Raw genomic sequence first — 27,605 nt, 5'->3', positions numbered from 1 at the left:
TGCCGGTGATGTCTGGTGAGGACCTGCCTTACAACAGGCCTACAAGCCCTCAGTCCAGCCTCTCTCAGTCTATTACGGACAGTCTGAGCACTGATGGAGGGATTGTGGGTTCCTGGTGTAACTCGGGCAGTTGTTGTTGTCATCCTGTACCTGTCCCGCAGGTGTGATGTTCAGATGTACCGGTCAGCTGTCCGTCCTGTCTCCCTGTAGTAGTCTTAGGCGTCTCACAGTACGGACATTGCAATTTATTGCCCTGGCCTCCTTGCAGCATGCCTAGGCACGTTCACGCAGATGAGCAGAGACCCTGGGCATCTTTCTTTTGGTGTTTTTCAGAGTCAGGTCTCTTTAGTGTCCTAAGTTTTCATAACTGTAATTGCCTACCGTCTGTAAGCTGTTAGTGTCTTAACGACCGTTCCACGGGTGCATGTACATTGTTTATGGTTCATTGAACAAGCATGGGAAACAGTGTTTAAACCCATTACAATGAAGATCTGTGAAATTATTTTAGATTTTTATTAATTATCTTTGAAAGACAGGTCCTGAAAAAGGGATGTTTCTTTTTTTTTCTGAGTTTATATATGCACAAACAGGACCAGTCAAACGTTTGGACACACCAACTCATTCAAGGGTTTTTACTTGATTTTTTACAATTTTCTACATTGTAGAATAATAGTGAAGATGTCAAAACTGTCCAAACTAACACATGGAATCATGTAGTAAACAAATCTAAATATGTTTTACATTTGAGATTCATCAAGGTAGCCACACTTTGCATTGATGACAACTTCTCACAATCTTTGCATTCTCTCAACCAGCTTCACCTGGAATGCTTTTTAAACAGTCTTGAAGGTGTTCCCACATATTCTGAGATACAGAGAGACACAGCGTAGGTGAACGGATGATCTTCACATGTGCGATTCCCACCGTGAAGCATGGAGGACGTGTGATGGTGTGGGGCTGTTTTTCCTTAACTTTGCGGTCCAACTCATCCCAACCCGTCTCAATTGGGTTGAGGTTGAGTGACTGGGGAGGCCACGTCATCTGTTGTCTAAAAGCAATTGATGGTCTGTTGTTTCTCTTTCCTTATTTGAGCTGTTCTTCCCATAAATTGGACTTGGTCATTTACCAAATAGGGCTGTCTTCTGTATACCACCCCTACCTTGTCACAACACAATTGATTGGCTCAAACTCATTAAGAAGTAAAGAAATTACACAAATTAACAAGGCACACCTGTTAATTGAATTGCATTCCAGGTGACTACCTCATGAATCTGGTTGAGAGAATACCAAGTGTGTGCAAAGTTGTCATCAAGGCAAAGGTTTGCTAATTTGAAGATTTGTTTAACACTGTTTTGGTTACTACATGATACCATATGTGATATTTCATAGTTTTGATGTCCTCACTATTATTATATAATGCAGAAAATAGTACAAATAAAGAAAAACCCTGTAATGAGTAGATGTCCAAACTTTTGATTCGTAACTCTGGAAGACCCAGAGTTACCTCTGCTGCAGAGGATAAGCTCATTAGCGTTAACTGCACCTCAGATTGCAGCCCAATAAATGCTTCACAAAGTTCAAGTACCAGACACATCTCAACATAAACTGTTCTGAGGAGACTGCGTGAATCCGGCCTTTATGGTTGAATTGCTGCAAAGAAACAACTACAAACCACTACACCAATAAGATGAAGAGACTTGCTTTGGCCAACAAACACGAGCAATTGACATTAGATCGGTGGAAATCTGTTCTTTGGTCTGATGAGTCCAAATTTGAGATTTTTGGTTGCAACCACCATGTCTTTGTGAGATGCAGAGTAGGTGAACGGATTATATCTGCATGTGTGGTTCCCACCATGAAGCACGGAGGTGGTGGTGTGATGGTGCTTTGCTGGTGACACTGTGATTTATTTAGAATTCAAGGCACACTTAGCTAGCATGGCTACCACAGAATTCTGCAGCAGTAAACCATCCCATCTGGTTTGCGCTTAGTGGGACTATCATTTGTTTTTCTACAGGACAATGACCCAAAACACACCTCCAGGCTGTGTAAGGGCTATTTGACCAAGAAAGAGAGTGATGGTGCTGCATCAGATGACCTGGCCTCCACAACCACCTGACCTCAACCCAATTGAGATGGTTTGGGATGAGTTGAACAACAGAGTGAAGGAAAAGCAGCCAACAAGTGCTCAGCACATGTTGGAACTCCTTCAAGACTGGTGGAAAAGCATTCCCCATGAAGCTGGTTGAGAGAATGCCAAGAGTGTGCAAAGCTGTCAATGCAAAAGGTGGCTACTTTGAAGAATCTGAAATAAACAATTGGATTTGTTTAAGACTTTTTTCATTACTACATAATTCCATGTTATTTCATAGTTCTACAATGTAGAAATAGTAAAAATAAAGACAAATCTATATATAGATATATATAGGCTTCACTGTCCAAATACATATGGAGGGCAGAGTATACAACCATTATTGCTGTAAAAAATACCTAAATAAAAAAGGCATAATTTGATGTATGCCTGTTCCCTCTTGCAAAACTTCTCCAAAAGTACTCTGATGGCACAAAGTGCTCCCAATTGTCAAGAGCATCCTTCAATTCATTATTGGCTATTTATGCAGTATTGTCTAAAAAAAAGGCAGTTTAGAAAAAAAAGAAAAAAAATGGGAAACATATGTCCATATACACTGATGATACAAAACATTAGGAACACCTGCACTTTCCATGACAGACTGACCAGGTAAAAGACATGATTCCTTATTGATGTCACTTGTTAAATTCTCTTGTGGATGAAGGGTTGGAGACAGGTTAAATATGTATTTTTTTTGTTGCATTTTGTCTGCATCTTGCTTGAGAAAATCAGTGATAGAGCAGATCATATAAAACACTGTGCTATAGAACTCCTGACTAGAATCTAAATGGTTGTCCATAAAATGCCAAGACAATTAAAATAAGAGTGAGGAGGTAGGTGTAAGGAGAGAAAGGCAGAGGAACAATGAGCTGAAATCATTAAGAAAAAGTCAACTTTTATCGTGTATCGTGGCTTTAGTATTCATTGTCACAGAGAGCAGTGAGCAGGAAATGGAAAACTTGCTGGTCTGAGGGGAGGGTGTCTTATTGACCATATTTTCTATGATTCTTTGGATCGCTGTAGCAACCTGATATGACAATGAATGTTAATATAAACTTAACAAAATAAGCTAAATGTAGTTGTATACACCAAGGCAAGCCACAACACAAAGGGGAGTAAGAGAAAACAACAGGATCTAAGAAATGAGTCCAAACATAAAACTAAAATGGAAGAGAAAATGGACCAACGGGTAGGTTGGTATTTTTTTCCTTTTCTGGCATCTTCAGATATTCAAGCTCCCCAGCATCATGCAGGTCAGCGTAGGGCAGTGTTTCCCAACTCCGGTCCTCACATACCCCCAACAGCACACATTTTAGTTGTAGGCCCAGACAAAAAAACCTAATTCAACTTATCATGGGCATGATGATTAGTTGACAAGTAGAATCAGGTGTGCTTGTCCGGGGCAACAACAAAAATATGTAATGTTGGGGGTACTCAAGTACTGGGGTTAGGAAACACTGGCGTAGGGAACGAGACTGCGAGCTCTCAGCAAAGGAACACATCTCAATTCAGTTGGAGGCATGTAGCCCATGTGCCTGTAGGTCTCTGTGATTGACATCTGGAATCCGGTGTAATTTCTCTAACAGGTATGGAAGATACAGAGGGAAGGTTGGGCATTTAGGTGTCGTCAGCCTTCCCTCATATCCTTCCTGCACACCTCTGGTGTCCTTAGCCGAAATTGTGCAGCGCGAGCCGGAACATGTCATTGGTGCATACCCAAGCATCATTAATGTTTTTCAGGATGAAACTCTGATGAAATCCCATGACGGGGTCCTCATCGGCCTGTAACACAAAGACAGAGCTTAGTCAAGTCAACAGTTCTATGGCTGTGTATCCAATCCACAGTTGGGTGCATCTCTGACAAGGGTTGATTTTGGCTGGGTCCAAGAAACACAAACTGCTTGCACACAACAAACACATTCCTGATACTCTACTATCAATTAACTTATCCGGAGTGGCCGCGTTGCTAAATTCTCTGGATGCCTCTTCCCGATTAGCTAAACAACCGAAGCTTCTGCACATGTGTGGGATTCTCTACTTTACGCACAGTCTGTACTCGTTCGGCTGCCCAGAGAACAGGATACTCTGGCAAATTTCAGTTATGATGGAGAATGGTGCTTGTTTAATCATGTTAGATCAAACCTGAATAAATGTTAGCAAGAGCACATAATGATATTATTCTACATAACAGAACAGAATAGCATTGTATAACATCACTGTGAGACAAAAAACACCACCTAAGTTGTTATGGATTTCTGGATGATTGTGCGAATGGTTGTATTTTTCTCTCATGCGGCCAAAACACAACAGCACGCGCCATAGGCAAAATATGTGCTTTTATTTGTTAACACAATCTGCAAAATCATGATCATTGTACATAATTTAAAACACTGTACATAATTAAAGAAGATCCATACTGAACAAAAATAGAAACGCAACATGTAAAAATTGTTGGTCCCATGTTTCATGAGCTAAAAGAAAGATCCCAGAAATGTTCCATATGTACAAAAAGCTTTTCTCGCTCAAAGTTGGTGCACAAATTTGTTTTGAAGGAGTGTGCAAATGGCATGCTGACATGCAGCAATGTCCACCAGAGATGTTGCCAGAGAATTGAATGTTAATTTCTCTACCATAAGTCGCCTCCAACGCAGTTTACGTCCAACCGACCTCACAACCACAGACCATGTGTAACCACGCCAGCCCAGGACCTCCACATCTGGCTTCTTCCCCTACGGGATCGTCTGAGACCAGCCACCCGGACAGCTGATGAAACTGTGGGTTTGCAAAACCGAATAATTTTTGCACAAACTGTCAGAAACCCTCTCAGGGAAGCTTATCTGCATGTTCGTCATCCTCACCAGGGTCTTGAGCTGACTGCAGTTCAGCGCCGTAACCGACTTCAGTGGGCAATTGCTCACCTTCGATGGCCACTTGCACGCATCACCTCATATTTCAGCATGATAATGCACGGCCCCATGTCACAAGGATCTGTACAGAATTCCTGCAAGCTGAAAATGTCCCAGTTCTTCCATGGCCTGCATACTCACCAGACATGTCACCCATTGAGCATGTTTGGGATGCTCTGGATTGACGTGTATGACAGCATGTTCCAGTTCCCACCAATATCCAGCAACTTCACACAGCCATTGAAGTGGAGTGGGACAATATTCAACAGGCCACAATCAACAGCCTGATCAACTCTATGCATAGGAGATGTGTCACGCAGCATGGGGCAAATAGTAGTCACACCAGAAACGGACTGGTTTTCTGATCCACAACCTTACCTTTTTTTATTTTTAAGGTATGTGACCAACAGATGCATATCTGTATACCCAGTTATGTGAAATCCATAGATTAGGGCCTAATGACCCGTACAAATCAACTGGGCTTGACAATCTGGACCATCTATTTCTGAAACTATCTGCCGCCATTGTCGCAACCCCTATTACCAGCCTGTTCAACCTCTCATATCATCTGAGATCCCCAAGGATTGGAAAGCTGCCGCGGTCATCCCCCTCTTCAAAGGGGGAGACACCCGGACCCAAACTGTTACAGACCTATATCCATCCTGCCCTGCCAATCTAAGGTCTTCGAAAGCCAAGTCAACAAACAGATCACTGGCCATCTCGAATCCCACCATACCTTCTCCGCTGTGCAATCTGGTTTCTGAGCCGGTCACGGGTGCACATCAGCCACGCTCAAGGTACTAAATGATATCATAACCACCATTGATAAAAGACAGTACTGTGCAGCCGTCTTCATCGACCTGGCCAAGGCTTTTGACTCTGTCAATTACCATATTCTTATCGGCAGACTCAGTAGCCTTTTGCTAATGACTACTACTTTGCAGACAGAGTTTCGGTGTGTCAAATCGGAGGGCATGTTGTCCGGACATCTGGCAGTCTCTATGGGGGTGCCACAGGGTTAAATTCTCAGGCCGACTCTTTTCTCTGTATATCCCAATGATGTCGGTCTTGCTGCGGGCGATTCCCTGATCCACCTCTCCGCAGACGACACCATTCTGTATACTTCCGACCCTTCCTTGGACACTGTGCTAACTAACCTCCAAACGAGCTTCAATGCCATCTCAGTTCACGATAACACCCACCCGTAGCACACGTTCCAGCAGATATATCTCACTGATCATCCCCAAAGCAAACACCAAACTCCAGTATGAATAAATCCCTCTATGGCATGAGATTAGTAAAAGCCCAACTGAACCATGGTCAGTCAGAACACAGATCCTTACTGACAGTAAGTAGGGAGAAGATGGGGCATTAGACCACAGACAGATCAAGGGTTGTGCTGGGCAAGCCTGAAGAACTCATTGGTGCAAACCCAGGCATTGCTGAAATTGTTCAGAAAAAAGCTATTCTAAAAGCCCAGGACCTGGTCATCATCTTGCCTGAGAGACAGACACATACAATAATATACAATAACCCTGACTTTTAAAGTACTTATCAACCTCGTAAAAAATAAGGGTATGTTTGTGTGTAACATAGGAATGCCTGGTCCATGGCCTCTTCTATTTGCTTAGGCAGATAAATAACAGCATAGCTATTTATTAACTCGGTGAACCAATGGCTTGAAACTGTGGTGAAGCTGAAAACAGCTGTGCTTTTAACAATGAAGTTTGATCAAACAGACAGAACCAATACTCTTAATTTAAAGCAGGTGGGGATGTCTAGCATGCAAACTACTCAGCTGTTGGTTTAAGAAACTGGTCATATTGATTTTTACAGTGATATAATGAGAAATACTTACTTTTAGTTGTCCTACTACCATACTCATTATGAAGCTGTCAGGGGTGGGCTGGTGGTCTTGTGCTGTTATACTGTGAGCAATTTTTAAGAAGGGGAGAGTCTGAAAAGAAGAAATAAGAAACATGACAGATGTATCAGAGACAAGCACATTCCACCAGGATGTCTACTGGATATCCTGTTCAATCAGTATACTCCTGACATATTACTGAGGTATTCCATTCTGTCATCCTCAGGACAAATATTTTAAAATGTCACTCACAGAAAGTTTCTCAACAATTGCTGCCTTTCCCTGGAATTGCTGTCCTTCCCACGTAAGGCATGATGCATCAATCTGTTAAAAGGAAAAGCAGAGGATTGAATTCACCAGCAGAAGACACATTGGTGGTATATTTAGGGTGGAAGGATGTGAAGTGTCCCGACTGCCAAATATTTTAAAAGCATGACTAACTTTTCTACGCATACTCAAGGGTGTGAAGGAGTATGTAATCATTTAGGCAAGTGCCATGTGGAAGCAATAGAAGAACGGGCTCTGCTACTCTGATCTTGTTATTTGATGAAAATCAAATTGTTTGAGGCCAAATAAGATAGCAACCAGAAGCCTTCCAGTAATACATTTTCATTATAATGTAAATGAGTCCGCTTGTGCAGTTCTCCTTCCATCTAAAAATGTAAATTGTGGGTGATTCTCATGAAACCAGTTAACCATGGCAGCAATAAATTGACTTTGAACACCATAATGTATCTGCAACAGTCAACTAGCATTCTGAAGACTAAGATCCCTAGTTAATGGCAGAGTATTATTTTAAATACATTCGTCTGACTTTAGTTCATTTTCACCCCAAATTCTCATTACCGAAATGATTCTGGATTAAATCCCCAGGTCATTTTATACAATTTAACATATTTGAATAAAACATTATGCTGTAGTTTGTCCATAAATAATAAAAATGTTATACCATATGAAGTTTACATTAATCTTTTATATGTATTCTGTAAAAACAGTCTGTGGACATCTCTCATTACCGTAACAGAGTTTTTACAAAAACTCTAATTTGATTTAATAAAGTTGTATTCACCCATGATGCATCATCTAGAGTAGTCAGACGAGCACAAGTTCATTATATGCGGGAACGAGGATTTTATTCTCAAACACCCCCTTTAATACACTTGACCTTCACATTACCAAAATGACTAAAAACTTAAAATGGGGAAGAACTTAAGAACCATTACCTTAACAACATGGAGGCATGAAAGGGCTTTGAAGATGTGGTCTATTGTTTGTGGACTCACAACGGCGGTCTCCTATTACTTGCAAATTGAACTAAGGGCCTCTCATTACCAAACACATCTCATTACCATATCATTTTTAGGTCTGTTTCAGTAATGAGAACCTTCATTTCGGTAATGATAATAAGCTATTTCTAATGTATGGGTGCACTGTGCTGGTAACTTTTATTATTTACTAGGACCACAGCTTAAAGCTATTGTATAGATTTTTTTGTAAAACATCTATTATTTGACTTAAGGTTGTCAAAAAATATGGGTGTATAAAAAGCATTTAATTTACTTAAATCCACAATCTGTTTGTGCTTCAGCGAAGACCAACCCCGAGGATATCCCCGGGTTTTGCCATGTCTACATGTTTTAGCACTTGCTCCATATCCCACATATTTCCATATTGTATAGCAGGGGTTAAAGTAAAATTAATTTCTTCCCAGTATGGACCTGCTTTAGGTGCACACGCTTGCACGCATATTTTTTTAATCATAGAATTAAACATAGGAATCCCTATCAATTCAATAGGATCTCTGTGGGCCTAGTTGTAAAGATTTGTCATTTAACTTTTTAAATGAATTACCTTTTATTGTGGCATAAACACAACCAGTCATGATGTTTTCATCTGATTGCCATACAATCACTTCAAAGGGCTACTTTACTAGGCTACCTGCGAACATTCACCCACTCACATTTAACCATGGAAAGAAGTCTGGGAACATGACTGAATATAAACAGTGTAGTTATTCCCTCGCAAGGCAATCAAACAAGCAAAATGCCAGAACGGGGATAAGGTGGAGTCGCAATTCAACAGCTCAGACACAAGACGTATGTGGCATGGTCTACAGGAAATTACAGACTACAAAAAGAAAACCAGCCACGTTACGGACACTGACGTCACGCTTCCAGACAAACTAAACACCTTCTTTGCCAGCTTTGAGGATAATGCAGTGCCACCGTCGCGGCCCGCTAACAAGGGTGCGTGCTCTTCCCCCTCCTGTACTCCCTGTTCAACCATGACTGCGTGGCCACACACGCCTCAAACTCAATCATCAAGTTTGCAGACGACACAACAGTAGTGGGCATGATTACCAACAATGACGAAACAGCCTACAGGGAGGAGGTGAGGGCACCCAGAGTGTGGTGTCAGGAAAATAACCTAACACTCAACATCAACAAAACAAAGGAGATTATTGTGGACTTCAGGAAACAGCAGAGGGAGCACCCCACCCCCCTATCCACATCCAAGGGACAGCAGTGGAGAAGGTGGAAAGTTTAAAGTTCCTCGGCATACACATCACAAAAAAATGAAAATGGTCCATCCACACAGATAGTGTGGTGAAGAAGGCGCAACAGCGCTTCTTCAACCTCAGGAGGCTGAAGAAATTTAGCTTGTCACCCACAACTCTGAAACTTTTACAGATGCACAATCAAAAGCATCCTGTCGAGCTGAATCACAGCCTGGTATAGCAACTTCTCTGCCCACAACCGCAGGGCTCTCCAGAGGGTGGTGCGGTCTACACAACGCATCACCGGGGGCAAACTACCTGCCCTCCATGACACCAACAGCACCCGATGTCACGAAAAGGCCAAAAAGACCATCAAGTTAAATAAAGATTACATTTATTTATTTATTTTTTAAATCGGCCAAATCGGTGTCCAAAAATACAGATTTCTGATTGTTATGAAAACTTGAAATCGACCCTAATTAATCGGCCATTCCGATTAATCGGTCGACCTCTAGTACAGGTGCATCAAAGCTGGGACCGAGACTGAAAACCAGATTCTATCTCAAGGCCATCAGACTGTTAAACATCTATCACTAAATCAGAGAGGCTGCTGCCTACATTGGAGAACCAATCACTGGCCACTTTAATAACTGGATCACTAGTCACTTTAAACAATGCCACTTCAATAATGTTTACATATCTTACATTACTCATATCACATGTATATACTGTATTTTATACCATCTATTGCACCTTGCCTATGCCTCTCGGCCATCGCTCATCCATATACTTACATATTGTCATTCACCCCTTTAGATTTGTGTGTATTAGGTAGTTGTTGGGGAATTGTTAGATTACATGTTAGATATTACTGCACTGTTGGAACTAGAAGCACAAGCATTTCGCTACACTTGCATTAACATCTGCCAACCATGTGGATGTGACAAATAACATTTGATATAGATTTGACATATTTCCAGCATCAAAACAGTGGTGAATGGATACACAAAACACCAAAAAGTGTCATGACATTAGTGATTGTCATTAGGCCAGAATTTACGCGTCAACTGCTGTCTATGTATGTCTCTGTGTCGGCCACTCATCTCTACCATGGCATTATATCCATTCACAAACCTTTCATGCCTATGACATGCAGCCTATTTTTCTTTATATTTTGTTTTAAATATTGTAATAGGCTCATGTTTTACCGGTACGGCGTACCCTCACTATTTATTTTGCTGTGATGCCGTACCGCCTTACTTTTTCCCCTGCTTAACAGGCATATCATGTTATTCCATTTGTCCATGGGACGACATTCAATTTAGAAATTGTATTTTTATTTTACCTTTACTTAACTAGGCAAGTCAGTTATTATATCCAATGATGGCGTAGGTTAACTGCCTTGTTCAGGAGCAGGACAGATTTTTTACCTTGTCAGCTCGGGGATTCGATCTTACAACCTTCTGGTTACTTGTCCAACGCTCTAACCACTCGGCTACCCGCCGCCCCAATTTTCTAAATATCTTAGAAAATAAAGGGTTATTTTTGTCAATTGCATTAAGATCAGTGATTTTAGTATTATGCAAGTCATTTGGGCTTAACAAATGACACCGGTTGATGATGTATTGTGTTAATGAATATCTAATAGAGCTCAGTAGTTTTTCAATGGCAAACTATGCAACACTCATTACCGAAACATGCATTCTCATCTCTGAAAACGTATTATGCACTAATATTTAGGAAATATATTTTTTTAAACATTTCAGTAATTTGGCCTTAATCTGATAGTGTGCCCTTTGTTCTTTATTCAAATATCTGTACATAAAAATAACATGTATGCACAAGCAATTATGACAAAAAACAACATTCAGAAAAGGTTGTGTTGCTGTAATGAGAAATCACAAAATAATTGTTTATAATTACATATTTCAAGTTTAACACTGGCCTTTTCATTAGGAGAACAATGTAAAAAAAAAAGTTTAAGACTTTTTGGAATTTTGGAACCTATATTTTGCATTTGTAATTGTGGAATTTGTGGTAAAATCAGAGGTGAAAGTAAAGCAGTACAGTCCAAAATAAATACTGGGCATATGCTGTACCAGTAAAACATAAGCCTATTACACTCATTTAAAAAAAAAACAAAAAGGATTTTTTGGGGGGGGACTATTACACCACTATTTATCATTAGCGCATGTCAGAGGCAGGAAACATTTGTGAATGAAAACAGGTGGTATAGCCTACGTTCCAAAATGCAATGTGGTTTGACGAGAACACTGAAATTATGCCAAGGCAGAGACGAGTGTCCGACTAAGAGGCGAGCACGGACAGCAGTGGACACATCAATTCTAGCCTAATGACAATCGCCAAATGTCATTACAATTCATGGTGTTTTGTGTAACAGAGGTCTCTCTCCATTCACCACTGTTTGGAGCCTGGAAATATGTTTATGAGTGGATGAAGGTGCACAGGTAGCCTTGTAAAGGAGCCCTTTGAAGTGATTGTTTGACAAATCAGATGAAAACATCATGACTGGTTGTTTATGCCACAATAAAAAGGTAATACATTTTAAAAGTTAAATGAAAAATCTTTACGACCAGGCTAACAGAGATCCTATTGAATTCATAGGAATTCTATATGTACACTACCGTTCATAAGTTTGGGGACACTTAGAAATGACCTTGGTTTTGAAGGAAAAATACATTTTTTGTCCATTAAAATAACATCAAATTGATCTGAAATACAGTGTAGACATTGCTAATGCTGTAAATGACTATTGTAGCTGTAAACAGCTCTTCAGTTTCTTGGCAATTTCTCACTTGGAATAACCTTAACTTCTCAGAACAAGAATAGACTGACAAGTTTCAGAAGAAAGTACTTGGTTTCTGGCCATTTTGAGCCTGTAATCAAACCCACAAATGCTGATGCTCCAGATACTCAACTAGTCTAAAGAAGGCCAGTTTTATTGCTTCTTTAATCAGAACAAGAGTTTTCAGCTGTGCTAACATAATTGCAAAAGGGTTTTCTAATGATCAATTAGCCTTTGAAAATGATAAACTTGGATTAGCTAACACAACGTGCCATTGGAACACAGGAGTGATGGTTGCTGATAATGGGCCTCTGTACGCCTATGTAGATATTCCATAAAAAAATATGACGTTTCCAGCTACAATAGTTATTTACAACATTAAGTCTACGCTGTATTTCTGATCAATTTGATGTTGTTTTAATGGACATTTTGTTTTGCTTTTCTTTCAAAACAAGGACATTTCTAAGTGACCCCAAACTTTTGAACGGTAGTGTATGTTGCTAAAGTTAACTAGCTTGGTTAAAATTGTGGTACTGAAGTCCCATACCGGGAAGAAATAAAATATACTTTCACCCCTGGGTAAAATGCATAATATCTGATCAAATACAAAACAATAATTATGAAATGGATACCTACAGATCCGATTCTTAGTGATCCAAGAAGAATAATCGAGAAAGATGTGTTTATGTGCGAGTTTCATGAGAATCACCCTGCTACCAATAGGGGGCACAAAAACAATACACTGAATCAAGAACGCTCACTCAGCAGAATGTAAAGAAAAGAGTACAATCAACAGCTTGCTTGTTCTCACAATTGATAAATGGACATTACAATTATTTGAGCAGCTTAAAATATGTTACTATATGCTGTATATTACACATCTTATTGAAATATATTATGCTTTAGCTTGGAAGTGTCCAAGTAGTATGCATATTTGCATGTCCTCCACAGTCTAACTTGATGCTTCAGACCCTGTTTCTTTGGCCCAAAAAGTTCCTCAGATGAATGCTTGTCAAAACTTGTTTGATCTAGCATCAGTCTCTGAAAGACATAAACCAAGTAAAGGTTTGAACAGTTACATTGAAATAAGGAAAGACTACGGTACATGTATTGATTGAACAATCTTTACTTTGGTTAGCGTTTTGGATAGAATTATCAGGGAGCATTTGCTCACAGGAATGGCGTTATGATACACTACTTTTCTATTTGAATAACAACTGAACCTTATATTAACAAATACTTAATTAATTGCTGAAATTCATTACTGAATTAGTTATTACAGATGCAGAGGAGGTGGATAGATGGTTGAAGGTGGAATAATGGGGCATTCATGTGCTCGTAGGAACTGGGAAGTCGTAAGTCCGACATGATTGTGTTCTAGAACTGTTAAATTTGGACCAATTCTACAAGCAACAATATTTTAGCTAGCTTGATAAGATAGCTAATGTTGCTAATAATATAGTTAGCTAGCTTGGTTAACATTGACAATATGGTCAAAAACATATGTTGTCATCCTTTGGTTGAAAGGTGAAAAGTTATTGGTGAACAACATTTTCTCAGTTTCCCATTTGTAATGCCCACTTGGGAGGGTCATTCAAGTGAAACTTCCCATTCCTAACTCCAAACTTCAGATAACTCCCAACAGCACGTGAACGGTCCATAAATACAAGGGGCTGACAACAGGACAGAGTAACTATGATAAATATTAATTGGTACAGATTCACATTCTGAGACTCACATATATTGCTCCAAGCTGGGTCCTGTCAGTGTCAAAGAGCTGGTAGTAATGTTGCACAAAGCTGGATCCTATCTGTTCCCAAATTGGCTTTTCCCCCATTCTGAATCACCTGGCAACAAGCACTAGTGGAAGAGACAATCTTATAAGTATAGACAATCCAATGATATAAACCAAACTCAATAAAAATGGTCAAGAAAGACCAGGTAGAGCAGGGGTTGGCAACAAGTGATTTTTAGGGTTATTTATTGTATTTTTTGGTAAAACATTTTTTAAATAAAGAGACTAAAACCACCCGGATTTCAGCACAAAATTTGTTTCATTTTGGAAGTATATTCCCAAGTATCCCGCCCAGGTATGAAATGATTGTTATTTTCAAATACAATCTATTTTTAGGCTTAGTTGTAGTCAAATTGCAGTATACATATTATTAAGAGTGCACGTACAATTATCCATGATCTGCCCTACTCTACAGACATATGCAGGTTAGGCAAAGAGTATGTAGGAAATATATTTTGGAATTTAGTGCTTCAACAATACATTCACAGCACAAAAAAAAAATGTACATGCGCTCCTAAAAAAATAGCACTGTAGATAGTGTATTATTCGTTGGGTATTTTTCCCAGTGTTCATACCTATCCTGACCATACTAGTTAACATTAGTTGGTCTTGTTTTGATAAGTGCGACATCAATGACACATCGCGTCATACGTCTCCCCCACACGCGATAACTTTATACGAGGCTTGCATACCAAAGTTATTCACATGAACCTAGTAAATAGTCCTCCATTATAGTCATACTTCTCGGACTATAATTGCAAAAATGTTATATCCATCGTTTGACATTAGCTACCAAGTTTTTTATTTTAGTTAGCTACCAAGTTATACCAGCTAGCTAACGTTACTAGTAACTAACTTTCCCTGTGATCGTAAGTTGACTTCTAAATGGACAGCAAACTACTTCACACAGTCCGCTCAATACGTTAGTTAAGTTAGAATGTCATCATGAACAATTTTGTCGGGATCTTTTGGCTGAACTCGCCAACCAAACTGGCTAACTCACGGTTTATAGCTCCTCTGCTAAACACAACGATTTACGATAGAGTTGAGCAGCGACGACTACGGGCAGACTGGCGCTCCGACGTCACAACACGACCCATTCCAGCCGCAGTTACACGGAACAGTGGTGTGTAGTTGCGGGCTAGCACACAAACAGCCCGCAGTTACACGGAACAGTGGTGTGTAGTTGCGGGCTAGCACACAAACAGCCCGCAGTTACACGGAACATTGGTGTGTAGTTGCGGGGTATTCTTTGGCCGCTGAAATGGGTCGTTTTGATTTAAACTACACTGTGTGTGACATTGGAGCGCGAGTTCGCCCACACTGGTCAACGATTGAGTTGAGCTGCGAGGCTAGGTTCATAGATAGCTAGCATAGGCAAGGCTAATATCAAATCGTTGGTTGTCTGGCTAGCTAGCAGTCTTGTATTGCTTATCTAATAAAATATAATCACGGCTCTAAAAAATTAAAACACAGTGAAGCTTGATTTACAAATTGAATGGCACGTGGTTTCGGCTGCTAAAAATACATTTTGAAGCCTTTTTTTTGGACCGGGCCCAGACAGAACATAGGCGTGTCTTAGTTAGCACTTTTGACGAGCCAGCGCCTGTCAAAAAAGGTATATCAACTAATTCAGTCTAAAACATAATACGATACTATTGTTGCTAGAATACAAATTTTTTTCATTCAATATATCATGGAATGCTTTATACAAACAAACAACTTACCGCGGACCCAAAACCCGTGCCCCGGCTCCCAGTTATGGCGATTCCACCAATTTATGGCGCATGCTCAGGACAATAATCTGTCCTAATGCTTTGGGGGAAAGGGAAATGGAGTTCTTCAATCTATACAGCTGGTAGGTTTTAGATTTTCCACAAACACACACATTTTCCTCTTCAGACAAAAATATGGTACCTCTTATTCAGCCCATTTTGATGAAGGTGAATTACATTTGCTGTGTAAATTACATGACTGGGTAGAAAGGGCATGGATCAACATTACACAGGGTTTTTACATGGGGACATCCACAAAATACCACAGTTCTATGATGGTATACTGCACCAGTGATGAATTTAATAGACTGGCGAACATCACCTGAGACGTATGTGATAGCTTAACTTTGGAATGCTGATGTGGTTACATAAACTCTACACTATTGACACTGATTGTGGGAAACATTTTATTTACAGATCATTTCAGTAGAAACAATTACTTTGCAATGAGAGCAAATAAAAAAAATACAGTAAGATGCCTGACAGCTGACACTTTCTAAAAGTACATGAGTCCTGTTGTGGTGCAGGCCCAGCCCTGGTTACATCCCCTACCAGGAGGTGCTGCAGGGCCAGCTCTGTGTCCATTTTTTGTTGTCTGCTGCTCGAGCTCCTCCTGGGGTATCTATAAATGCCATAGTTAGGTTCCAATCCAGTGTGGTAGAGTCCAGAGAGGGGTCAATGTTCTTGAAGGCAGCCACAGTCACCTCTGTGAATCACAAACACAATGCCCCTGATGATCCTTTCAAAACTAATCATTACTAATGCAAATGTCTGTGAACAAGGGGTATAACACATCTTTGCCATAGGTAACAGTCAGTAATGGCAGTCTAAGTATGTTTCTTGTAAAGGTTGTGTTTGTGTGGTAGTACAGTATGTGACTGTATTGCAATAATAGCATGGATTGGTGCTATTGTACACATACTTCTATCAAAAAGGGAGAGCGCGGAATTATGTGGACTGAGGTGTGAAACTAGGGACTGAGAACCAAAAACTATTGGTTATTACTTCTGTCTTGTGGGGCGACAGGTAGCCTAGTGGTTAGAGCGTTGGTTCAGTAACCCAAAGGTTGCTGGATTGAATCCCGAGCTGATGAGGTAAAAATATGTCGTTCTGCCCCTGAACAAGGCAGTTAACCCACTGTTCACCGGTAGGCTGTCATTGGAAATAATAATTTGTTCTTAACTGACTTGCCTAGTTAAATAAAATAAAAATATTTTTAATTGTATAGTATCATTTTGGTGTTGACGAATGCCCTCTAATAATCTATAAACCCACTCCCCAGGCTTTTCCCCATCTTGGCTCTCCACATGCTGGTGTAGAAATTCTGGAAGTTGGCTGCTCTCATCTCTCTGAAGATAAATACATTTAGAATAAATATTACAGAGTCAAAGAGTGTGTGAAATGTGAACTGATTATTTTGAAAGCAAAAAGGTAACAGTTTACCTTTCCATCCTCAATGACCTTCTCCTTCCAAACCTCCTTGATGTTTCTCATATCAGCCTTCTTTAGCCTATGGTTCCTCAACTGTCCCTCATAGCACAGGTATATGGGCACATCATCAGAAGTACACTAAGTGGACACAGGCTGAAGACATTTTGACCATGCCATTCTTTTCGGAAATGTGTTGTTGATGTTCAGGTAGTTAGAAAGTTCAGCTGGGAGGGAGGTTTACCAGTCCAGTGTAAAGAATGAGATCTTCTACTAGCATTATATCCAGACGCCGCTTGCTGGATTGGTCCTTGGAGAGCTCTGACCAACACTCAGTACCTCCCAGCACATCTGTAATCACACAGTTGTGTAAATGTTCTGATCTAAAACTGTTGATAGTGATTCTGTCACAAAGAAAAACTCTACAGTGGCTTGCTAAATTATTCACCCCGCTTGGCATTTTTCTTATTTTGTTGCCTTACAACCTGGAATTAAAATAGATTTTTTTTTTTTGGGGGTCATTTGAATTACACAACATGCCTTCCACTTTGAAGATGCAAAATATTTTTTAATTGTGAAACAAAAAAATTGATAATAGCAAAAAAATTAACTTGGGTGTGCATAACTATTCACCCCCTCAAAGTCAATACTTTGTATAGCCACCTTCTGCAGCAATTACAGCTGCAAGTCTCTTGGGGTATGTCTCTATAAGCTTGGCACATCCATCATTCTTCATGGCAAAACTGCTCGTTCCTTCAAGTTGAATGGGTTCTGCTGGTGTACAGCAATCTTTAAGTCATACCACAGAATTAAAATTGGATTGAGGTTTGGGCTTTGTTTAGGCCATTCCAAGATATTTAAATGATTCCTCAATAATTCACTCGAGTGTTGCTTTAGCAGTATGCTTACGGTCATTGTCCTGCTGGAAAGTGAACCTGTCCCAGTCTCAAATCTCTGGAAGACTGAAGCAGGTTTTCCACAAGAATATCCTTCAATTCTGACCAGTGTACCAGTCCCCGCTGATGAAAAACATCCCCACAGCATGATAATGCGATGGTGTTCTCAGGGTGATGAGAGGTGTTGGGTTTGTGCCAGACATAGCGTTTTCCTTGATGGCCAAAATGCTCAATTTTAGTCTCATCTGACCAGAATATTCCATATGTTTTGGGAGTCTCACACATGCTTTTTTTTTTCTTTAAGCAATGGCTTTTTTCTGGCCACTCTTCCATAAAGCCTAGCTCCATGGAGTGTACGGCTTAAAGTGGTCCTATGAACAGATACTCCAATCTCCACTGTGGAGCTTTTGTAGCTCCTTCAGGGTTATCTTTGGTCTCTTTGTTGCCTCTCTGATTAATGCTCTTCTTGCCTGGTCCGTGAGTTTTGATGGGCGGTCTTCTCTTGGCAGGTTTGTTGTGGTGCCATATTCTTTCAATTTCGTAATAATGGATTTAATGGTGCTCTGTGAGATGTTCAAAATGTCAGTTTTTTTTTATAACCCAACCTTGACCCGTACTTCTCCACAACTTTGTCCCTGACCTGTTTGGAGAACTCCTTGGTCTTCATGCTTCCGCTTGCTTGGTGGTGCCCCTTGCTTAGTGGTGTTGCAGACTCTGGGGCTTTTCAGAACAGGTCAATATATACTGAGATCATGTGACACTTAGGTGCACACAGGTGCACTTTAAATAATTATGTGTTTAAATAATTGTGACTTCTGATTGGTTGCACCAGATCTTATTTAGGGGCTTCATAGCAAAGGTGGTGAATACATATGTACACACCACTTTTCTGTTTTTTATTTTTTAGAATTTTTAAAAACTTCTTAGTGATCCCTTCCCGCGCCAATCCCGTTTGACAACACCCAGTGAAATAGCAGCGCGCCAAATTCAAAAACAGAAATATTCATAATAATAATTCATAAATCATACAAGTGTTATACATGGGTTTAAAGATTAACTTCTTGTTCTGCTCCAGGCTGCTCTATTTATCCTTAATGAAGTGCCTGAGACACGAGTTGAGGACCAATTAAATCAGATACCCTCCCTCTCGTAAAGATTGTGTCATCACCCCCCCTTCATTTGAGAAAGTGATTAAATAGTTTTCTTTTGTGTGTAGAAAAATAATGTTAAAATACCTATCACATTACACATTTAGTTAAAACAGTATTTGCTTTCCAAACTGTACATTTTTTGCAACTGTCAGTTTAACTTAACTTAAATTTTAAAATTTGCGAAAGTTAAACGGTCACAACCAACCATAGACATATAAACCATATATAGCAGTTCCCATTCAAGTCAAGACTGGCAGCCATTGCTAGTGTACCCATGAGTTTAACAGTCAAATTGATAGGGTTAGATGTTCCAACCCCATTCTATGGATGATATGTCTTTGGCCACAACCCAACAAGCTGTTCAGAAGGAGCAATAGGAGTGCGGAAAAAGGTGTTTGTGCATTGATAAGCACACCAAAGACGGCATTAGCTGTTGGATGGCAGGTAGCCTAGTGGTTAGAGTGTTGAGCCGTTAACCAAAAGGATGCTGGATCTAATCCCCGAGCTGACAAGGTACAAATCTGTCATTCTGCCACTGAGCAAGGCAGTTAACCCACTATTTCCCAGGCGCCCGAAGACCTGGATGTTGATTATGGCAGCCCCCCGTACCTCTCTGATTCAGAGGGGTTGGATTAAATGCGGAAGACACATTTCAGATGAATGCATTCAGCTGTACAACTGACTGAGTTGTACTAATATCCACCCTTTCCCATTAATGAGAACTAGCCTAATAAAATAAAGACAGCACTTCTAAATGCCTATTTCACACCATAGCCTGCTGAATTTGCAAGCTAACTTTTCTTTCATTTTGATTTCAGCACAAATGAAAATGTGGCACTGACTCGCCCATGGACTGATGTTTCAACATAAAGGCAGCAGACAGATGAGCAATATCCACCATCGTAGTACGGATGAAGCCTGATCTGGAATGTGAAGCCAACTGAAGCTGGCTAGATTTGTAAAAGCCTGAGTAGATCTAGCGTGCTTCGTAGTATACCACTCAGATCTCTGCCCTCTCCTCCTCTCGCAGGCCCAGGATCCAAGATCAAGAAGGCCAAGAAAATCATCAAGGACCTCAGCCACTCGAGCCACGGCCTGATAACCCTGCTACCATCTAGAAGGCAGACAGACACAGTACAGGTGCAAGAGAGAGACTCAGGCCATCAGACTCTTAGTCACCACTAGCCGGCCTCTGCCCAGTACCCTCTCCTGAACTTTAGTCAATGTTACTAGCCGGCTACCACCCGATACTCAACCCTGCACCTTAAACACTGCTGCCCTATGCACATATTCATTAAACACTGGTCACTTTAATAATGTTTACATACTGTTTTACCCACTTCATACACAACATGATCAAAAGTAAGTGGACAACTGCTCGTCGAACATCTCATTCCAAAATCATGGGCATTAATATGGAGTTGGTCCCCCCTTTGCTGCTATAACAGTCTCCACTCTTCTGGGAAGGCTTCCCACTAGATGTTGGAATATTGCTGCGGGGACTTTCTTCCATTCAGCGACAAGAGTATTAGTGAGATCGGGCACTGATGTTGGGCGATTAGGCCTGGCTCGCAGTCTCGTACCAATTCATCCCAAAAGTGTTAAATGGGGTTAAGGTCAGGGCTTTGTGCAGGCCAGTCAAGTTCTTCCACACGATCTCAACAAACAATTTCTGTGTGGATCTCGCTTGTGCACAGGGGCATTGTCATGCTGAAACAGGAAAGGTCCTTCCCCAAACTGTTGCCACAAAGTTGGAAGCACAGAATCGTCCAGTGTCGTTGTATGATGTAGCATTAATATTTTCCTTCACTGGAACTAAGGGGCCTAGCCCGAACCATGAACAGCCCCAGACCATTATTCCTCCTCCACCAAACTTTACAGTTGGCACTATGCATTGAGGCAGGGAGCATTCTCCTGGCATCCGCCAAACCCAGATTCGTCCGTCAGACTGCGATGGTGAAGCGTGATCACTCTTAATCACTCCAGAGAACGCGTTTCCACTGCTCCAGACTCCAATGACGGTGAGCTTTTCACCACTTCAGCCAACGCTTGACATTATGAATGGTGATCTTAGGTTTCTGTGCGGCTGCTCAGCCATGGAAACCCATTTCATGAAGCTCCAGACAAACAGTTATTGTGCTGACGTTGATTCCAGGGCCAGTTTGGAACTCGGTAGTGAGTGTTGCAACCAAGGACAGATGATTTTTACGCGCTTCAGCACTCAGCGGTCCCGTTCTGTGAGCCTGTGTGGCCTACCACTTCCCGGCTGAGCCGTTGCTCCCAGAAGGTTCCACTTCATAATAAAAGCTTTTACAGTTGACCAGTGCAGCTCTAGCAGGGCAGACATTTGACAAAACAAATAGTTGGAAAAGTGGCACCCTATGACGCTACCACGTTGAAAGTCAGTGAGCTCTTCAGTAAGGCCATTCTACTCCCAATGATTGCATGGCTGGATGCTCAATTTTTATACACCTGTCAGCAACATTTGTGACTGAAATAGCCAAATGCACTAATTGTCCACATACTTTTGTATATATAATGCATTCAGTTAAGTATTCAGACTCCTTGACTTTTTCTACATTGTGTTACGTTACAGCCTTATTCTTGAATTGATTAAATTGTTTTTTCCCCTTCATCAATCTACACACAATACCCCATAATGACAAAGCAAAAACAGATTTTTAGAAATGTTTGCAAATGGATGTTCGATCGGGTTCAAGTCCGGGCTCTTTCTGGGCCACTCAAGGACATTCAGAGACTTGTCCCAAAGCCACTCCTGCATTGTCTTGGCTGTGTGCTTCAGGTCGTTGTCCTGTTGGAAGGTGAACATTCACCCCAGTCTTAGGTTCTGAGCGGTCTGGAGCAGGTTTTCATCAAGGGCTTCTCTGTACATCTTTCCAGCGACCCCAACTAGTCTCCCAGTTCCTGCCGTGGAAAAACATCCCCTCAGCATGATGATACCACCCCCATGCTTCACCGTAGGGATGGTGCCAGGTTTCCTGCAGATATAACGCTTGGCATTCAGGCCAAAGAATTCAATCTTGGTTTCATCAGACCAGAGCATCTTGTTCTCATGGTCTGAGTCCTTTAGGTGTATTTTGGCTAACTCCAAGCGGGCAGACATATGCCTTTTACTGAGGAGTGGCTTCTGTCTGGCCACTCTACCATAAAGGCCTGATTGGTGGAATGCTGCAGAGATGGTTGTCCTTCGGGAAGGTTTTCCCATCTCCACAGAGGAACTCTGGACCTCTGTCAGGGTGACCATCGGGTTCTTGGTCACGCTCCCTGACCAAGGCCCTTCTCCCCCGATTGCTCCGTTTGGCCGGCCCGCCAGCTCTAGGAATTCTTGGTGGTTCCAAACTTCTTCCATTCAAGAATGATGGGGGCCACTGTGTTCTTGGGAACCTTCAATGCTGCTGACATTTTTGGTACCCTTCCCCTGATTTGTGCCCTGACACAATCCTCTCTCGGAGCTCTACTGACAACTCCTTCGACCTAATGGCTTGGTTTTAGCTCTGACATGCACTGTCAACTGAGGAACCCTTATATAGACAGGTGTGTGCCTTTCCAAATCATGTTGAATCAATTGAATTTACCAAAAGTGGACTCTAATCAAATTGTAGAAACATCTCAAGGATGATCAATGGAAACAGGATGCACCTGAGCTCAATTTTGAGTCTCATAACAAAGGGTCTGAATACTTATGTAAATAAGGTTGTTCTGTTTTTTATTTGACCAAAAAATCTGTTTTTGCTTTGTCATTATGGGGTATTGTGTGTAGATTGATGAGGAAACAAATGTATTTAATCAATTTTAGAATAAGGCTGTAACATAACAAAATGTGGGAAAAATGCTCTCTATATACTGTGTTCTATTCAAAGCTCATCCTATATAACTACTAATGTACACACCTTTTCTATTCATATACTGTCCATAATGTCTATACACACCATCATATATACATATATAGTTATATTCCGGACTCTGACATTGCTCGTTGTAATATTCAAATGTTTCCCTTTTTATTTTTGGGATTTGTGTGTATTGTTTTGCATTGTTAGGTATTACTGCACTGTTGGAGCTAAAAACATAAGCATTTTGCTACACCCATAATAACATAAAAAAAAATGTGTACGCAACCAATAAAATGTGATTTGGTCCCCTTCTCACATTGCTCTGAGACCAGAACCAGATGAGCACGGAGGGGCACTAGCTCACGGATCTAGTCCCATAGGTATGCTGCAGAAATAGACATTACAGTCAAATCAAATCCAACATCCTATAAGCATGAAATATGTAAGGCCCTCTCATACTTGCACTCATCCTTGTTGTGCTGTCCAGGCTCACATTTACCATAACACAATAGGCCTATATGCCACAATCACAAACACTCCATGCTGCAATGCTACACACCAAATGTGATTTCATTAAAAAAAAGTATGTAAGACTATAGCGGCTTGTACAGTATATATGACAGAGGGCAGATTTTGTGACTTGACAACCAAGTTATAGGCTGTACTCCTTATTGTAGTTAGGTAAATACCATGTAAATACCATGTACCAAACCCATGAAGATGTATGGATAACATGTATAAATTAAAGGGCAGATGGATGGGACGTGAAGTTTGACTTTTGGCAGAAGTGGGTCAAGAGCCTGCAGCTCCCTCTACAGGTAGCTTTCAAGCTGCTCCAGAATCGTCGCTTCACCACAGGGCCACAAAACTGTAGCATCTGTAGCACATGATTGGTATCAGTAAATTCTTCCACAACTTTAACTCTTTCATATGATACAGTGCATATAATTTGTAAAATACCCATGGTTCCTGATCTCTCCACCTGAAGTACTGTCTCCTCGCCTGCTGAACAACTTGAGTGGAGACATGGACAAGCCAGGTTGAGCCAACCTTACAAAACAATTAGCAAGCGAGGGGAAATAATAGTTTAGTATGTGTCCATACCGCTATATCCAAAATATTAAAATCACGTTAGCTAACTGCTAACCTTATCTATCTTACTCTGTTTGATGCTAGACTCTACTGATGAGCCAGGACCTCAAATTGCCACTTGCCGCCCATTTCTTTTTTCGGCGTCATGTTGTTGATAGTCTGAGAAGTGATATGGAAACTACTACAATTAGATAGTTAGCTAAAAACATTTATGATTATGATTAGTTAGCATCATAGCTAGATAAATCGCTAAACTATCTGAGTGAGCTAGCAAGCTAAATTAGAGGCCGCTTTCCGTTCAAACGACGACAAATGTGGTAATCGAATGTTTAACGTTAGATGAAGCAAACAGGTGCGCTAGTTGGCGAATACATTACTGTAATAACACGTCGTCCCTCTTCCATTCGGCTAGCTAGTAGCTTCAGGGACCCGAATGCATTGTTACGTTAACAACAATGTTACCATGGAAATTAAGGACCCAGGAAGGACCCCAAATAGTAGCCCATCCCGCTCCAGATACTTTTGTATCACAGGAGAACCTTGCCAAAGCGAATGTTTAAAACAATATTTGGCTCAGGATTTAGTAATGTAGTGAATCGTCAATGTCTGTAACGGGAACAGTTTTTTAAATGTTTTTTTTCTGCTCCCTTGATGAGTTTGCAGACACACTAATCTAGCTCAAATACATCTATCAAGCATACCAATTTCAGAATCAGCCTAAGGAAAGGCAATGCTCTCGAGTTGAAATGGATGCAGCTGGCAGTTTGTCTGGCTCAGTTAGGAATTGCAATACTAGTTGTAGTGGTCCGTTAGTTTCTTATTCAAACGACAGAGCAGCGGAATAATTCAGTTTGAGTCGCTAGACAAACTGGCTGTGACTGGCACACATAATCCACTAACATTGCATTTAAAAAAATCTGGATTAGTTTGAGAAACATTTGAGACACAAAATCTTAATGAATGCATACCAGAATGTAAATAATATGAGGAATTGCATTTCACAAATGTCTGCTTATCTGCTATAATAAGACTTGCGAGTTCAATATGTCCTGGGGTGTTATCATTAGTCCAAACAATTGCAACAGGGTTCCTATTGGACACATTCAGGTAGGTCCCTCCCCGTTCCCTTTGCTTCCGTTTAAGAAACGCTTTGCAACATAATCGGCGTAATAAATACACCCCTGGTCCTGACCATCAACAAAATACGACCGCATACAACCACTCGAAAACTACATTTCCTAGCTTCCTTTTCACGGACTCAAACTGAAAAAATGACCAAAGAGTGGTTCGGAGCGGGTCTTCTGTAGTCGATTCTGAAAATCTTTCGAGCGAATAGCCCTGTATTCAACTACAGTACCCACACGTCACTGTCAGGTCCTACTCGAGAGCGTTGGTTAGTCAGGGATATCACACCACTGTCTATCCCACTCTCCCCCTGTATCAACGCATTGACATAGCTAGTAGAAGACAATAAAAAATAAAACATTTCAAGCCGAAGATGGCAGAGCTTGGAGCGGGGAGCCTGCTGTTGGGGGATCCTGCTTTTAATTACCAAGAAGCCGAGCTAAATGAACGATTGAAGCGGCTCTACCCGGCCGTAAATGAGGATGAGACCCCCTTACCCCGATCATGGAGCCCCAAGGATAAATACAGCTACATCGGGCTCTCACAGAACAATCTGCGGGTGCATTACAAAGGTAAAGTTATACAGAAGTGACAACTGGTATAACATTTAGTACCTAGATGTCTCGAATATGTTATTTACGATAGACTCTCCGGAGGTTCAGCGTCGTGTCTCTATGCTATTATGTGTATACAATCTCCCTGATCTTGTTTGAGCTGCCTCTCGGTCCCTCTTTGCTTTGTTTCACAATAGCAGAGCGGAATGCCCATTGCCCAAATGGTTGACAGTGAACTCACTAACCATGACAAGCATATCCGTTTCTTTGACTCAAACGGTCTCTTTGTTTACAGTTAATTTTGTCTTTACAAGTTGGCTAGCTACCGCTTAAATTTGATCATAATCGAAATATTAACCTAACTATAAATTGTGACAGCTAACTACTATGCCACAATTTATAGCTAGCAATGACAAGCGACGCACAGCTAGTTCGCTAGCAACGTTATCCAGCCAATGCTAATTGCACGCCATCGCTGTTAGCCAATGCAGTAACTAGCTAAATAATAGCACGCAAACATTAGCTAACTAGTACTATCGAAATGCACCATTGTTTTATTTATATATATGAGTAACTAACAATATAAAATGTAGCTACTAACGTTAATGTTAGCTAGCTAAAACTGAACTCTGACGTTAGCTTACTTAGCTATGTAGCTGCTATCGCCTCTTCCTCTGGTTCTAGCTGGCTAAAAGCAAGTCTTCATACCGTTGATATGACTAGACGTTAGAATGTGTTTGTATTTTGTGATAAAATAAGCACCAATTTAGAACAGGGAAACATTGTGCTCTCTGTTGGCTTGCCAGTTCATGAAGTCGTTCTGTGGCTGGACTATTATTCTAAATCATTATACATTCTGGATCCAACTACTGAGCACAGCTAAGGTTTCCATAGAGATCTTCATTTACTGAAAATAACAAAATCCTCTACCATTTCAACCCAGCCAGCAGCTACACTTCCAGTTGCGACAAGGGAGGAGGCCTCAACGCATTTGTTGTGTATAAAAAGACCTGCACAGAGATTTATGCAGGTAGTTTAGCGATATATATTTTTTTATTACCACAAATAACTTGTTGGTGTGCAGACAGTAGCCCGGGTGTATAAATACAATTGGTTCAGATAGTTATTTAAGTGTTCTGCAGAAAATCAAAAGTAGGACTTGACAGCTATCCATCTAGAAATCATCATGCTATAATGTGTGTTGTGTAATCATAGAAAGAGTAACATGCTACATGTTTAGTCAACTGTCAAGTCTAATCGCACAACAGTGCAATGCTTGAGTCATTATAGGACCATAGTCTGTGCTTAACACAAGATCAGGAAAACAAAAATCACACCTCATTAATAGGCAGACCAAGGCCCTGGTCAGTGTAAGGTCCTGGTATTAACATACACTTGAATCTACAGAAATAATAGGCTAGCTATACGATTCTCTTAACATTAGGTGGCTGTGGTGGTAGTGCTGGATTCAGGCCTAGGTACACTGCTTTGGTCAATTGTTGTCTGGAGTTGAAGGTTGACAAGGATTTCTTGATAATTTGTGACTGATAATTGCATAATCCCATTAGTTGATGGTGGCTCAAAAGCTGAGTGTTTGTTATTTAGGCTGTGTTACATGGTTGGTCGTGTAGCGGGATTGTGGGACTTACAGTGCAGTCGGATGGGGGACATTTTGAGGATGTCTTTTTGTGATCATATTTTTTACATTTAGTAATCATAATTGTCAGCAAG

The 27,605-nt window shown here is 40.8% G+C and overlaps 2 protein-coding genes and 1 long non-coding RNA gene across 5 annotated transcripts in view; 1 reads left to right on the top strand and 2 right to left on the bottom strand.

The window, feature by feature from the left end:
• Nucleotides 1-499: 499 nt before the first annotated feature.
• On the bottom strand, nucleotides 500-15,844 carry LOC118396673 (nuclear transport factor 2-like). Of its 2 annotated transcripts, none has more exons than XM_035791007.2 (5): nucleotides 15,727-15,844; nucleotides 13,943-14,064; nucleotides 7,154-7,225; nucleotides 6,896-6,994; nucleotides 500-3,913 (listed from the first exon to the last, which is right to left on the bottom strand). In XM_035791007.2, exons 2-5 carry the CDS (start codon nucleotides 14,039-14,041, stop codon nucleotides 3,800-3,802), a joined length of 384 nt encoding a protein of 127 aa, XP_035646900.1. In that variant the 5' UTR covers nucleotides 14,042-14,064; nucleotides 15,727-15,844; the 3' UTR covers nucleotides 500-3,799. The 2 variants fall into 2 exon arrangements, with proteins under 2 accessions (XP_035646900.1, XP_035646901.1); XM_035791008.2 differs by lacking the exon at nucleotides 15,727-15,844 and adding an exon at nucleotides 15,003-15,144.
• A 7,106-nt stretch (nucleotides 15,845-22,950) lies between these two features.
• On the bottom strand, nucleotides 22,951-24,733 carry LOC118396675 (uncharacterized). Its single transcript, XR_004828240.2, has 4 exons — nucleotides 24,573-24,733; nucleotides 24,265-24,354; nucleotides 24,064-24,153; nucleotides 22,951-23,980 (listed from the first exon to the last, which is right to left on the bottom strand). It is a non-coding gene; the product is annotated as an uncharacterized LOC118396675 (long non-coding RNA).
• Nucleotides 24,734-25,357: 624 nt separating this feature from the next.
• The window catches only part of LOC118396672 (ran-binding protein 10-like), a 39,672-nt gene continuing 37,424 nt past the window's right edge, over nucleotides 25,358-27,605 (top strand). The window contains exon 1 of one of the 2 annotated variants that reach the window (XM_035791005.2): nucleotides 25,358-25,892. In XM_035791005.2, coding sequence (XP_035646898.1) covers nucleotides 25,694-25,892 — 199 coding nt within the window. In that variant the 5' untranslated portion in view covers nucleotides 25,358-25,693. The remainder of the gene's footprint in view (nucleotides 25,893-27,605) is intronic. The other variant, XM_035791006.2, reaches the window with a different exon arrangement.

Source organism: Oncorhynchus keta, chromosome 17 (genome assembly GCF_023373465.1).
Source record: "Oncorhynchus keta strain PuntledgeMale-10-30-2019 chromosome 17, Oket_V2, whole genome shotgun sequence".
Taxonomy (NCBI): domain Eukaryota; kingdom Metazoa; phylum Chordata; class Actinopteri; order Salmoniformes; family Salmonidae; genus Oncorhynchus; species Oncorhynchus keta.
This window is presented reverse-complemented; position numbering and strand designations above follow the sequence as displayed.